Source organism: Tympanuchus pallidicinctus, unplaced genomic scaffold (genome assembly GCF_026119805.1).
Source record: "Tympanuchus pallidicinctus isolate F22 unplaced genomic scaffold, pur_lepc_1.0 scaffold5, whole genome shotgun sequence".
NCBI classification, from domain to species: Eukaryota; Metazoa; Chordata; class Aves; order Galliformes; family Phasianidae; genus Tympanuchus; species Tympanuchus pallidicinctus.
The window spans coordinates 28259458-28274497 of record NW_026294769.1 but is presented as its reverse complement, the minus strand read 5'-3'; the positions used below and the strand labels follow the sequence as shown (position 1 = coordinate 28274497).

At 39.3% G+C, this 15040-nt stretch overlaps 1 protein-coding gene across 25 annotated transcripts in view; it reads right to left on the bottom strand.

The window, feature by feature from the left end:
* EPB41L3 (erythrocyte membrane protein band 4.1 like 3) overlaps positions 1-15040 on the bottom strand; it is a 134175-nt gene that overhangs the window by 28526 nt on the left and 90609 nt on the right. For all 25 annotated transcript variants that reach the window (XM_052703430.1, XM_052703421.1, XM_052703420.1 and 22 more), the window contains exons 4-9: positions 11654-11758; positions 9480-9522; positions 5993-6068; positions 4537-4755; positions 4362-4449; positions 655-807 (exon numbers count right to left, since the gene is read on the bottom strand). In XM_052703430.1, coding sequence (XP_052559390.1) covers positions 655-807; positions 4362-4449; positions 4537-4755; positions 5993-6068; positions 9480-9522; positions 11654-11758 — 684 coding nt within the window. The remainder of the gene's footprint in view (positions 1-654; positions 808-4361; positions 4450-4536; positions 4756-5992; positions 6069-9479; positions 9523-11653; positions 11759-15040) is intronic.

The following is a 15040-nucleotide window of genomic DNA, read 5'->3' as shown; positions in this document are numbered from 1 at the left end:
CTTAACAGGAGGTAAACCAACGCGTTACTGTCGGTGTATTTGCTATGCATCAGGCTGAACCACGAGAGGGCACTCACGATACGAGATTTCACACTGCATCCCGGGTCAGAACGTGAGCTTCTATGGGGCTGGAAGGGCAAAAGCATGTAGCCAGCAAAATGCTGAATGATGGATGTTGGCCTCGTTTTTATCAGTTTCTGGATTTCGACTCGAGCTCCAAATGCACAATATGATATGGTTATAAAATTTGGTATGACCTATCTATGTCTTAGTGAGTAATATGAACAGACACTAACTCAATACACAACACGATGATGGATGATGAGTACTCCATGAATAAGCAAAATGTTACTTAAATTCCCAAAGTATTCATAGTATGAATGAGCTCTTTGCAAGCAAGCAGCATTTTTTTTATATATATAAGTATATATATATTTGCTGTTTATGTGAGTTCAGGATTGTAAACAGAAAAATACAGAAAATTTTACCTGTATTTTAAATAAAGTATTTACCTAATCTTTCCTAAGAAAATCACCACAAATTAAAAGATATAAATGAAGGGGAATGTTAAAGACACGACAAATCAACAAATCAATGAGAACACAATTTTTTTTGAAAAGATTTGTTCACTGAGGAGTGTCAGGATCTCCTTACCTCCCCTGGTCGGATTTTGATGTAGAAGTTGTTCCTTTTGTATGAAATTTTCAGAACCTTTGGCCAGGCAAATCTATTTATTCTGAGTCGGTCTCGGTATATTAAGAGGCCACTTGCACAAACTCCTAACATGATTTCCACTCCTTCAGAATCCTGGAACAACAGGCAACATATACCGTCGAACATCTCTCTCTTTAAATCCCAATACAGACACTCATATACTGTGTTTCTACCTGAGCTATCTGTTCTTAATGCACCAGCTACAGCAATGTTATTTCTGAGTGCTACCCTACTCATCAACAATTCCTTGCATTCAGGCAAGGAACAGTAAGGCTGGGCAGAATGAGAGAACGTCCGTGTTTCAGAAGTCATCTTTTAGAAAAACTACAAAAGGAGGGAGTAACATTGTATATGGTATTAAAATAATGATATTAACCATATTGCACACTTTAATTACTTAAGTGTCATTAGGGTAAATGCAAGATTGAAAATAAGTAGGACTGCATACACATTTACCAGTCCCAGCATCTCCCACACTCCACGAGTAAACGCTCTGATCAGACCAATTTTTCTCCTGTTTTTTTTTTTTCTCTTGGTTTTGGCTGATTTGCTAGCTTCTTTAATGCTGTTCTGCCTATGTTCAGTATTTTTACTTCCTTACTTCTCTGCTGTTGTATGTAAAATTACCAGTTGGCATAAAGTTGGCCATTTAGATCAGAAAGATTACTTTAAATCTGGGAGTTCTACAACTCATTTTGACAGGGAAGCAAGTGTAGGTCAGGCATGTTAGCATCATAAAAGCTTTGGCCAAAATCTTATTAGAATATACCTAAATAGATGTGTATTTTAAGTAAGAACTATATTCTTCGCTTTCCTTTAGAAGCTTTCAAATAGCCTAAGCCAATCTTCAGTGTTTAGTATCACCACTAGCCTGTGTAATTTTATTTTTTATTTAGCTAAGCATTAACAGTGTTGGAGAAAACAAATGTTTGTCTTAAAGAATAGAGTCCTTTGGTAATTATTTTAAAATAACTTAAAGTTACAAGTTTAACAACAGCAGCTATGAAGATGTCACTCTGTGATAATCAAGAAATGAATTAATAATTTGCTACTAGTTTTCCCACCCAATAGAAGTCTAATTATGTTTAAGACGAGCACAAAGGCATACGTGGTCAGATATAAGAAAGCAACAGCACTGCTTGAAGTAAAAAAAAAAAAAAAAAAAAAAAAAAAAAAGATGTTTTAAAATCAGATATGTAACACAGAATTAGGACCACAAGGTCACTTCAGTGTTAAAAAACACATCAGTTAAGAATGTTGTGCTCCAGCAAAGATAGTGTCACACCACAAAGGTATCTTCTCAGTATATGTGGTCATGGTGGGCCACTAGAGAAAAAAAAAAAAAGTAATCTTTTTGCTGGAGTTCAGTTTGCCAATTTCCTAGGCTAAGAGGAAGCTCTAAGTACAGCAAATACATTTGAAAAAAAAATGAAGTCTTATTGCTTGTAATCACATTGCCTGGAATGATCCTTATATGCTCACATGCCTACATAAGATATATAACTGCAGATAGAAGGGCTGCTATTTCTGCTATACTTGCCCAAAACCTTATTGAGAAATGCTTTCTTTCTTCCTTTCCACCTTTACAGCAGATCTCAATGCATTCAAAGCCTTTTTTTGTTTGTAGGTATCAAAAGCTGCTTCTCAGTGTGATATTACTGGTGCAAATCAAAACCTGGGGGAATTTTTTTTTTTTTTTTTTTTTTTTTTTTTTTTTTGTGAGCCATAGGACACAACACTCTTTGCTGTAACATCAGGAGACACCAAGCTGCACATACCTGCAGATCTACATACGAATGGGAGGTTTTGTCAGAAAGCTGACAGCCCAGAGGACAAATCTGTCTATCTGAACACAATTTTAATTGTAGCCCTGTGCTGGCTAATTGAGAGCTAGCTCTAACAGCAGTTGGCAAGCCCAGCATCTGTTGAATACCTCAGATACCTGCACAGCCTTAATGAATTGACACTGACACTGAGACATCTGCCACTGCATGACTTCAAAAGGGCACCCACAGAGACACTTGTCCAGCAGCCTGATACCATCCCATCCCATCGGCAAGCCTAATTAAAACTAAATGCTACTTCTCATGCCGATTCTAATTTTCCCATTTTTAGCTCCATTTTTGAGATTGCTACTGGGTTTCTTAATCCACAGACATACCCAATTCAGTGAGCAATGCAGCTTTTGATATTAAGAAAATTACTTCAGAGAGACATTGGCTTGCCTACCAACTTACTTTTCTCTGAGTCTTTCAAGATAAAGAACAGAAAAGTAAAAATGGACACTGATACTTTGTAAGGAGGAGAAAAGAAAGGTTATCTCAGGACATCCTAACTTAAATTTCATGGCCTTTATGCAGTATTTAAAAAGAAAAACACTCATCCCTTAATGCCATGGTATGTCAATTTTAGTAATGAAGCTCGTAGTATATTGAGAACAGGAACTCACTTCGTTGCTGTTCTGCAGATCTCTTTGTGTTGGACAAAGGATGTTGAAAAAAAGCTACTGAGTGATTCACCATGGATTCACCAATCCATTTCTATCTCTGCTCCAAAAGTGCCTCAAGATTCTGTGCCTGTCTGCAAGACACAGGAAGGGCAGCAGCATGCCTCCTGGTCAAGTGCTGCCCACTGAGCCATACCCAGATTTTTCATTTTCAGTAGTGGTAATTAACAGAACTCAAAATATTGCTTTGAATTTTGTAACACACATGCACAATTCCTATGAAACGCCCCAGGGAAAAGGCTGCAGGCCCTTTCAAGATCCAAACTGCAAATTTATCTCAGTTCTTGAAAGGATCTGTTGCAGCATAAAAACAGGCTCACAGCAATTTGACCTTTACAGAAAATGCTCTGCACAGTTCAGGAGTCTTTGTTTGGTACTCATTTGCCAAGGATGCTTGCTAACCTCAGAGATGTTAACATCCATTAACCTTACTTTGATAAGTGAAGAAGAGTTGAAGAATGGAGGGTGAAGTAATTGCTTATTTGGGCAAAAAAAGAAAAGCCCCAGATACAAAGCTGGCAGGTCACTGTCCCAAGCCACAAGAGAAATGACCATTTTTGATTTTTACCTTAACCTGCTGATCATTAGGGAAATCTCCTCATTGTGGGAGAATGTTTCCAGCAAAATTTCTACCCTTCTAGTCAACTGAAATGACCGCAATTCAGAAGAGAGATCAGCTGCTGCTTCCCTGAGACTATCAATCTGATTAGGTCTTCAGCACAGCTGAATGACTGCTTCAGAGTTCTTTGCATGTTGGAAATGATCTGTTTATTTAGCTAAGATGCCATACTTGGCCTTATTAAATTGCAAAACGTAGCTGAAGGAAATGACAATAGATCACTCTCCAGATGGCTTCTAATATCCTTTCTGATTACTGTGTCCATTTTTTTCCCAAAGGGTTTGGCTGTTTATTCCGCACAGAGTGTTGATGTGAAACATCATATAGCCTATAGGCTGAATCACGTTCCAGTTACAAGATGCTTATCCCAGGAGTCACCTTTCCTCACACTGACTAGTGATTTATCCCCCAATCTGCCTGTCTCAGAACAGCAAGAAAGAATAAATCAGAGTCCATGCAAATTCAGGTACATGAGAAAGATGACCATTGTCGGTTCCCAGCAAGAAGAACTGCAGTCCATACCTTGGCATGATGGAGATCTACTCCATACATTGATAACTTTTTGGCATTCTCCAGAAAATGCATCTCAGCCTCAGCAGGTGTCATTCCCCTGAAGAAAAACAACCAATTTGAGCAGTGATATTAAAGAAACAGAATATGAATTGAAATGCAACACCTACAGTCTCCACCCACCTACCTGTGGCTCTTGTGCAGCTCAATCACCTTATCTTCCAGCTCTTTAGTGTGATTCGGTGCAAAGCGAAACTCGCTGACGTAGTCACTGCCGTACTCATCAGGGTCATAGTCACCAAGCTCAGACTGCACAGTGTAGGAGCCCAGCAGGGCGAGGGTGACAAAGGAGCAGGGCAGCCGGCCAGACACGATGTCATCTCTCAGCTGCAAGCAGAGGTAGTACCTGCAAAGGAGCACCGCCTCTGCTCACACACAGCTCCTCCAGCCCCACCAGCAAAGGAGCCACTTCTGAGAGGCGGAAATGCCCAAGCCCAAAGCTTCTTGCATTAGCAAGAATTAAGAATTAAAAATATCCTTTGCCTAACTTGTGGGTAGCAAAGCTTAATTAATCATTATAAAGCTGCATGGAGATTTCTTGATAAAATATGTTGTCATTTTGTTTGGTGGCTCAGGAGAATTATCCGTAGGTTTATATAACACATCACTAAGATACAGCTAACTGATAACTTTTTTCTTTAAGGAGAAACATAAAATAACATTCCCTAAGGGACAGCCAAACTCTAAGGCATTCAAGAAAAGATGTTTCTTTAGTAAACTGAGAAGCTTTCTCAAAAATACCTTTAAACAGTAAATGATGTTAAAAGCACAGAGGTAAGCACTGATTAGAAGAAACCAGGAAAAACTGAAGAGCGTTGGCTTTGCGGTTAAGACACGTAGTTACCTTGGGAGGTTTAAGGGCAAGAAAGAAACCCTGACCCCTCCAAGAGCTTTGCTGCCAGCCTAATGCCAACTGACCCTTGCTTGGAGGTGAGGTATGATTTTTGATGTCTTAGCCAACACAGCTTACCCCAACATGGAGCTGGTACAGAAAACGGATTTGCACCAAATGGGAGGAATAAGAAAAGGTTTCAAATATTTTTACCAAAGATACAGTTTGTGTACCTTGAACCTAATTAAAAGCAATAAAAGTAGGATAAGGGTAAAGAAGGATAAAAGCAATCCTTCCCTTCAACAGAGCTCATTATCACCGCATTCATCATACCATGCACACCAACCACACACCTAGCCAAACAGTACACAAAATTTACAATCATGCTTGTTCTCCTCTTTCATAGTTATGATTTTGCTGACAATAAAATCTTGTTACCATTGGCAAAACTAAACATTGGGAATCTCTGTGAAAAATCAAAATAAATTCTCCAGAACACATATATGGGAAAAGCTTGATTGTGGTGTTAGATTGTAAATAAATAAATGAAAAATGTTGTCTGAGCTCAGAGAACCAAACAGTATTCACAGTGTCCTTTCTGTCAAAGCATCACATATTTTCCATAAGCTCATAAGAGAAAGCAAGTCAGTGGGAATATAAAACACCCCCTTTCTTGGATAATTAGAGAATAAGTGCTCTCAAGAACAGCTTTTTAAGGCCCTTCTAGAAATGTATTTAATATTTTAAACACCTGGTAATATCTTCAGAGAGCTGGGCAGGATCTGGAGGGTAGAATTTCACATTAAATGCAAACTGCCAAGCACCACCTGGAAAAGAACACAAGTTTACGGAAAGCGCACTGGGAGTGCAAATGGAGATGTTCATGCTATTTGATTACCAGCAAACTTAAAAATAATCCAGTCAAAAAATTAATAAGAATAGGATATAGTATCTTTTTCTTGCGTACCATTCTGGAGATACTAATTTTCCCTTTCACAATTATGGTATTAGATCAGATCTTACAGCTCTTTTCTTATTTAGTGAGATTTTCACTGAGGCGAGGACCCTAAGGGAGTAGCAATTCACTGCTATTACTTACAAAAATTCGGTCTGAAAAAAAAAAAAACCAAAAATATTTACTGGAATTAACCATCTGAAAACACAGCTTATGCTAACTCTAAAAGCAATAATTCCCACATAGGCCCTGGAAACATGGCAAAGTAGGTTTCAAATGAGCAGCAGAATGGCAGCCACTGTTGAGTGATAGAATGCTGCAAGAACAAATGCAGAGACTGTAGCTGGAAAGTGGCCTTAAGCACAGAGTGAGGGAATTCCCACTTAGTAATTTCAAGTCAGTTTAGGTGACCTGTGGGATAGTGGCTTGCATCAGTGCAACTATTTAGCAAAAAGTGTTTTGGAGATTTAGCTTTAGATGTTGTTCATAAGAATATAAAGACTGGGGGAAAAAAAAAAGTGTTAAATACTGCAATGTAAATATCAACACTATTTTTTAACAAGAGAGAGGTTATACTAATTCTTGTCTCTAAAGCAAATGAAAAGCAGCAACTAAATCCCAAACCAGAAAATGCTAATAAGCACCATGGTAATATCTCATTTTTTTTCCACTGAGGCCTTCATTGTGGAATATGCATTGCATACGTACATAAGTTATGTACATAAGTATTTCTGCGCTCGAGAAACCAAAGATGAAGTAATGACACTTAAATTTCCTGAAATAGATTGAATATTTCAGAAATTATTGGAGAAAATAATCTAATTACAGATTAACTAGAACTAAGTAAATGTCTATCTCAGAAAGTTCTGTACTGGCTGTGTAATAAGAAAATGCTTGTGCATGTTGTGAAAAACAGGACTCCTGATGAACTTTCAACCTTTAATCCAGAGGCACCTTGTGTCCAGGCACCTGCTAATGAACGTAAGTTTTCAAAGTATATTTGGTGTAGAAAGGTTATATGCTGGACAGAGTGAATGCCTGACTGGAAATACTGCAAGATCTTCGTGATTGGGCGTTTGGAGATATTTTACGTAGACATCTCAAGGAAATCTCACCCCATGCAAAACATGGCTGATTAAGATAAGAAGTAAGAAGCCTTCTCCCCTCAGTTACAGGGGCTTAAATAATATGCAGTAAGTTAAAACCAATGGGGCACAACCAGAGGCCATAGATACAGTGACAGCCTTGTTTCTCAGATGCTGGAAAGAAATTGCCACTGTTTGCAGTAGAATCATGAGTACCTGAGTGCTATACAGCACACATGTAGTTTTGTGCCATTTATGATGTGTCGTGCACAAGAATCCTACTTTTCCACACTTCTCCTGTTCCCAACTTCCATGGTGAATTCTCAGAGCAAGTAAATTATCACTGTCTTCTCCTGCAAATACAACTGTCCCCATTCCACATCCAGCTCTACATTATTCTGCCCTGGTTAATCTCTCACTGTCACAACCTTTCACTGTCCAATTCACAGCCTGGGCACATATTTAATGCATTTCACATCAGCAGTTTGAAGCCGAGCTGCTTTCCTTGCACTGACAATCAGCATAACTTAACAAGGTCTCCAGCATCTTCCTCATGGACTAAGAAAAAGCATATAATGGAGCACAGATTTTCATGGCTCTTCTTTGCTGATCATTTACTTATAATGAAAATAACACTAGTGGAAAGGTGCAGCTGCTTACAGCAGCAGAGGATTCAACCCTCTGAATCCCAGAGAGGGGACTGACTCATTTGCCAGGCCTGATCCAAGATATGTGAACCATCAGATGGGTTTGCTTATAAAAGCACAGGTACTAGGTTATTTACTAAATGGGCAATGACAAAAAATACTCAGGTTTTCCAATGAAAAAAAGTAACACACACAAACATTTCATCAATTTGAAAAAGTGAGGGTGAAAAAAAGGCAGGTCAAGTTTTGAGCCTGGCAGCCCTGACACAGTTTTCCTTCAATACTTTTTTGAATTTCTAATGTAGCAGACAGCTAAATTTAACAACAGGACTTTTAAAAATATTCATGTGAAGCAGAAAATTGACTGGTTCTCTGTGAATTGAACATTCATTTCAGAAGCAAAGTTCAAGCTTTTGAAATGCAGGAAGGGAAGGTATTTTAGAGTGTTATCTTTGCGTCAGAATAGTAATTCAGTACCCACGTACTAACAGTGTGCCTGGATTTGATATAAACATCAGTAGCACAAATAAGTAATGTATATACATATATATAAGTATAGTATACGTGTGTGTATGTGTGTGTATATATATATATATATGTATGTATATGTATATGTATATGACAGGCTGAAAGAGCTGGAGCTTTTCTGACTGGAGAAGAGAAGGCTGCAGGGAGACCCGATAGCGTCCTTTCGGTATCTAAAGGGGGGCTATAAGAAAGAAGGAACAGACTCATTAAGTAGGGTTGGTTGTGAAAGGACAAGGTGAAATGCTTTCAGACTAAAAGAGGGGAGATTCAGACTGAACTGAATAAGGAAGAAGTTTTTTACAGTAAGGGTAGAGAGGCACTGGAACAGGTTGCCTACAGAGGTGGTGGATGTCTCGTCCTTAGAGACACTCAAGGTCAGGCTGATGAGGCTCTAAGCAACCTGATCTAGCTCTAGTAGGTGTCTTCCTGCTTACTGCAAGCGATCTGAAATTGATGGCCTTAGATGGTCCCTTTCAACTCAATTCTGATTCTGTGATTCTGCATGTAGGTAGGGATGAGGGGTCTGTGGCACACCTGCCCCTCAGTTCTTGTGGGCAGAGGGTTGAGGTGAGAAGCTTTCTTCCCACAGGAAGGTGCAGTGAGGCAGGCCCCTGTGCCTCGCAGTGTCAGGACACCTCTCCTATGGATGTTTTTGGGGGGGTTGCAACCACAATGGAATGTATGATGCTACAGCTCTGCAGCTCACCTGCCACCAAGATCTTCCAGTTTGGGACACCAAGCCATGGGACACCACACCAGGGACACCAGCCAGACCCTTTGCATGATGGAGGCCAACAAGGGAACAGGCTCTCCAACCCTCAGGTATCTGTGAGGCAGCTTTCCATATGTACAGAGGCCACACTGGCTGGGAAACTAAGGCTGTGTCTAGTGCTAGCAGTGAAAAAGATAAAAACAATTTGGAGACAAAGAAGCTTATGTTTTCTCAATTTTGGGGTCTGGGTATACCAAAAGGAAAAGTTTTCCAGAACCACTGAAAGAAAAATACAACGATAACAAACTTACTTCGAATCTGCTTTTTGATTTCCTTGGCAGGGTCCAACCAATTCTGAAAAGAAAATGTTTCCTTTCTTCAGTTTGAGTTAGAAAACACAATCAAAATTATTTTAAAAACAGTGCTATAAGACAAAGCTAGAAAATCTGCATGCCTACCTTCTTCTCTCTGGAGCAACAGTGGACAGGGGTAATGGTAACTTTCAGAATGCGGATTGCTACCGATCTTCATAGAAGATGTGCAAGTGTGCCATAAGACACTGCCCCATTTGTAACTCCCTGTAAACATGAGGGCAACTCCAGGAGCAGAGTTGCTGTCAGGGCTGCCCTCATCCATGTTGCCCCAAACCTGGTGGCTTTGTAAGGAGATCACACAAAGCCTTACTGAGGAACTGAGGGATTACCTCTGCGATTTGCTACTATTCCCTGGTTGCCAAGGAGCACTGCTGACTAAAACCAAATTCCTCCAGAGGCAAGCAGGAATTTGAGGTCCTTTATTGCAGCCACCATGGCCATAGCTGGCAACTCATAGAGCCCCCTGCCCTGCCTCTGTGATATGGGAAGGTAAGGACCCCACAGCTCTGTCTCATCTTCTAATGGAATCAAATTAATATTTAATATACCTTGCAAAACCCAGAACAAAAAGTCCACCTCCCTGAGGAAAGTTCCACTTTGTCCAAAGAAAGAAAAACATATGTATCATAGAAAAAATATTACAGAAATATCAAACAGGCAGAACACAACAACCCTTACACCCAAGAAAAACAACCAGGTTGCAGCTGTCCAAATGCATTTAGTGGTACAAGACATGAGCCTGAGGAGTTCCATCTATTTCTAAGCTTTCTGTAAAAGCACACTATGCACCAAGAAATTAAATGTGCATTAAATTTCTATATTCAAATGTGACTCATGATGTGCGCACATATATTCTGGTTGGAAGGTGTCTGGCAAAGGATGGAGATGAGATTGCTAAGTACTTTGACACTAGAAATGTGCATGTTACTGATCTATAAATGTGGGATTCACTCCATTTTCAGCTGTTTAGCTCTCTAAAGTAAGTGATGATCTACATTTCTAAGCTACCTGTTTAAAATGAATGATTTTTTTTTTTTCTTTCCAGTACAGGAAAGCATTCCTCTCTGGAAAGGTACTTAGACATTTGCTTAACTTTTACTACAATGCAAAACTAAGCATATGGTTAAGTATTATCTTGGACTAGCACGGATTGCTTAAGGGTCTGCTTAAGTGACTTTCCAAAACAGGAACAGAATCCTCATATTTAGAAATCAGTAAGAAAGGGGAAGAAAAAGAACCCACTCATTTCTTATGCATCATATATAGCTGAAACAAAGGGAAGCCTAGAAAACAAAGCTGTTGTTCTCACCTGACATAAGGAACTAAAGAGGCAGTAATAACTCCAGCCTTATCAGGGAAGACCTTTGAGACCATACAAAGCACAAAGTAACTTAACCTGGTGATCTTTGTTAAGAAGTTTTGTTACTGAATTCTTTAAAAATATTTATCATAAAATGTCCAAAAAAACAAAAACAAACAAACAAACAAAAAACCCCACCATGCAGCACTTGAAGTATTCTTTGATACTCTCACTTTCATCACAACGTGCCCACAATAATCCACATATTACGTGAGCGTTAGATCACCCTGCACTCTGTTGATCCTGTTAATACACAGCTCATTTAATGCTAAACATGAGCTGTAGAAATGCAGAATGGGATTCACTATTGCTGTCAATTGCTTATGCATTTAGGCAAATGAACAATGCTATGTTAAGCTAGGTCAAGACTGGAAGTCAAGATTTCTTGGAAATGAAAGTACTCCTGCCTATCTGTACCACAAGCTAGTATTATTAAATAAGCCACATATTAATATTATATTCTTAGCAGTATATAGGAACACAGAACCGACTCTCATCGATGACAGTAATGTAACAAATCAAACTAGAAGGAGAATGAGGTGTATGATTAAATTCTTTCATGCTCACACAGACAGAAGCCAAGGAAACCCAGGGGATGCTCTAGGAGTTATAAAAGTAATAACTCAAGGTACACATATACAACTAGATGAGAAGACAAAACAGCTTCTGTACTGTTTGCAACTGTCTGAGGGTGCCTCAGGAGAGCTCTGATATCCACATGCCAAAGGAAAATCACCATTTTGTATGATACCTTTTGGTTTTCTGCGTCTCTGTACGTTAGCCCAAAGTAGTCTTTTTCCAAAAGGTTCAGATGCTCACACACTTTGTCGAATAGCACTTGACCTCTGGAACGTTTCTGTGGGAAATGAAGAGGGGAAAAAAAAAAATCATGTTTGAAAAATAAACATAACTACTAAAATAGCATCTTTACTGTTTAAACCTCAAACCCAATCCAGAAATGATTTACTTCAACTCATTAATTTTTTCGGATCTATTAATCTGGAGCTTCATAAGAATCAACTGAATGGGGCAAATTCACTTTTCGTAAGAACTCAGGTCTTGCTGTGGAGTTTAAAATAAGTCAACACATGCCATATTGCAAACATCAATTAAGAGATCTATTCTGTCTTTCACAAATCACAACCTCAGATTTATTGTGAGGATATATATCAGTAAAACAGAGTGTACTCTGTTTGCAACGGTGGTAACAAACAATGGTAAAAATATTCCCTGCAATGGATTATCAGAGCTGAGATTTTGGCAATCCATTGGAGGAAAAGCCAAATGTGTAGCCATTTCTTGCTTTGGTAATATTGTGGATTAATTCTAAGATACTTTTCTGTCTAACATACAGGGAAATACAAACAAACCATTTGCTGAGATCAATGTGAGAGCTTAGTATCTCACATGGAATAAAAATGGATAAAAAAGCATTTTCTCAGCATTCCACTGACCTTTTTTATTGCTAGAATGTTATATGAAAAGATAACTCATTGTCTACACCAAGAGCTTTTAGCAGGAGCACCATCGTCTCTTTTATTGGACAGTAAAAATTCAGGTCATCCTAGTTCTCGGTGTAATATATGACATTCAGAAAGAATTTTCCAAAAAAAAAAAAAAATCCCACAGCCTCAGTCAGAAATGTCCTATTCATAAGTACCTGTGCCAACTTTAGTGTGCATTAGTTATGACAAGGAATTCAAAATTATTTGGGACATCAGACATTGTCTGCTTCCCTACGTGCGCCTCAGCTAAAGGAAAAAATCTCCCGACTTCATTTCAAACATGCACACACACACATAAATATTTTAGTTGATGTCAGCCAGGCAGTTTCTTTATCTATAACATACACACGACTTTAAGCAGAATGGAAATACATTAATTACTTCAAAAGCCAGCAGAATGCCGAAACAGAAGACAGAATGCTTCTTCCAAATTTATCTTCATTAAAATAATGAGGGCAAATCCAGAGCACTGCAGACATTGTCTTCTGTCTGTATTACACATTGGCCGTTTGTGGTCAAGTGACGCCAAATATATTCGTTACAGCCTGTCATTCCTCAAAGGTCACCCACTTGGAACTGCATCCCCTTATCACTCCACCATGATGGCAGTGTCACCAGAGCCCCTCAGTGGGCACATGCATTTTCAGAACTGCACCAGCTCTCTGAGTTATACGAATGGAGCAGAGGAAAACGCAGCTCTGTCAGTACAGCTGTACCCACACCATGCTGCCCATCCAGCAGTGTTGGCTGGGATGTGTGAATATTTCACAATCCAAACTGATGGGGCTATGCCAACAAAGCTGGCCTCCAACTATTTTAGAAGTGATAACAAGCCAACAGAAAATTAAATAAATAAAAACAAAAAGAGGTTTGCTAACACTCAGCAAAAACATTAGGAACAATGCTGGAGTAAGTAGCAGAGCATAACCCAATTTTTGTTAAAATCAGTATTTCTGTTGAGGCTCCAGTGGTACATTACATAGGATGGAGGGAAACATACTCTATGGTTTTATTGATAGGGAGATTGTAGGAGTGGCTGCTGCAGTCTAACATGCATTCTTCAGATGACAGAAAAACCAGCCACAGAAGTGACTGGTAAGTACTCGTAAGAGTACTAATCTAACAGAATTTACTGAGTCTTCTAGCATTATTTGGGCAAGCAGCTCTAGGCTTACTTACGTCTTTGTCACACACATCCAGCCCTGGATCAGGAAAAAAAAAAAAGCACCCCAGCTCCTTCATAATTTCAAACAAATGTTAATTCTTCTCCCGCAGACTTGGAAGTAGTTAACAGAGCTTGATGGTTTTATATTGCTGCTTCATGGAGACAATTCCTCTACTGGTGCATACAGAGGAACAAAGCCAGAGCCCTCAAGCCAAATGGTCACATCTCTGCTGCAAATAAGCAATACCATATTTTGCCAAGCATTTCTACTTGGTGACAGACTAAGTAATTACACCAAATGGAGATAAATAAGCAGACTACCTGAACATACTACTGCTTGCATCACTGCACCATCTACATTTGATTCATCACACTTCAGTGTCCTAATTTAGGAGTCACACAAGGTCAACATGAGAGCTGTTTTACATGGCCAATCTGTGCAGCTACACAGATGTCAGCTTTGAGAAATAGGAGCTAGCAGCTGCAAGGTACAATGTTTTAACAGGGAACTGCACAAGATGTATGTGGCTGTGCTGTAATAAAAACAAAACACTCAGGATTTCTACACATTGTGAGCAAGTGGGACTAAATATGAGAAGCCTGGAATAACTTGCATGGCTTATTTTTTTGTCTGTGACAAAATCCATCCTCCTCCTTCCCTACGACAGTACCCAAGTTACACTGAGCCACTTTTCACAAAAATCTTACTGCATCTGAATACAAGAAAATGTTGCTGCTGCAAGAGGGCTGCAGAAACACCATGTGTATGTACCTGGCAGCCTTCCTTGGGCAGGATGTTCTCTTCTCTGGGTGATGGCTGAGAATTAACCTTACAAAGACAACTTTTCTTATTGTTCACAGAAAAGCCCGTCAGTATTAAGACAGATGAGCTGCTGCCCAAGTGCCTCTTCCCAAGTCAGAGCCATTGCTGGAGCAGGATTTAGGGGGCTTCTATCACTTAGGGACATACAGTGCCTGAAAATGGAGTCACCACTGCTGCCCATGTAAAGCACAAAAACAGTGAGGGGCAGCATCTGCATAAATACAGAGGAAATTAAGAAGTTTAGCTGGGAATACATAATTAAAGGAAATGAGCAGACCTCCCACACTCCTGTTAATTACTTTTAGTTTACCAAGTACTCAAATTAGCACAGCAGATAAGGTGTGGGCATCATTGCTTCAGCAGGGAAAGAACGGGAGGAGGAATAGAGAAAGGTTAAGTTACTCACCCTAAACCTTTCCATGCCATAGTTTCGGTGTGACAAGACCAAGGCAATGAAAGTCTCCTGGTTACTGTGAATCACAGCTTAATATAAAAAATGTCAAGCAATTCTCAGCAGGCCAAAAGAATGTGCTTTGTGCCTTTGTAATGTTTTTAGTGAATAAATAAATAAATCACAGTAGAAAAGCAACCAAACTCCATGCTATAAAATATTGGCCATGCAAATGAATAGTTCTTGTGAAAGGT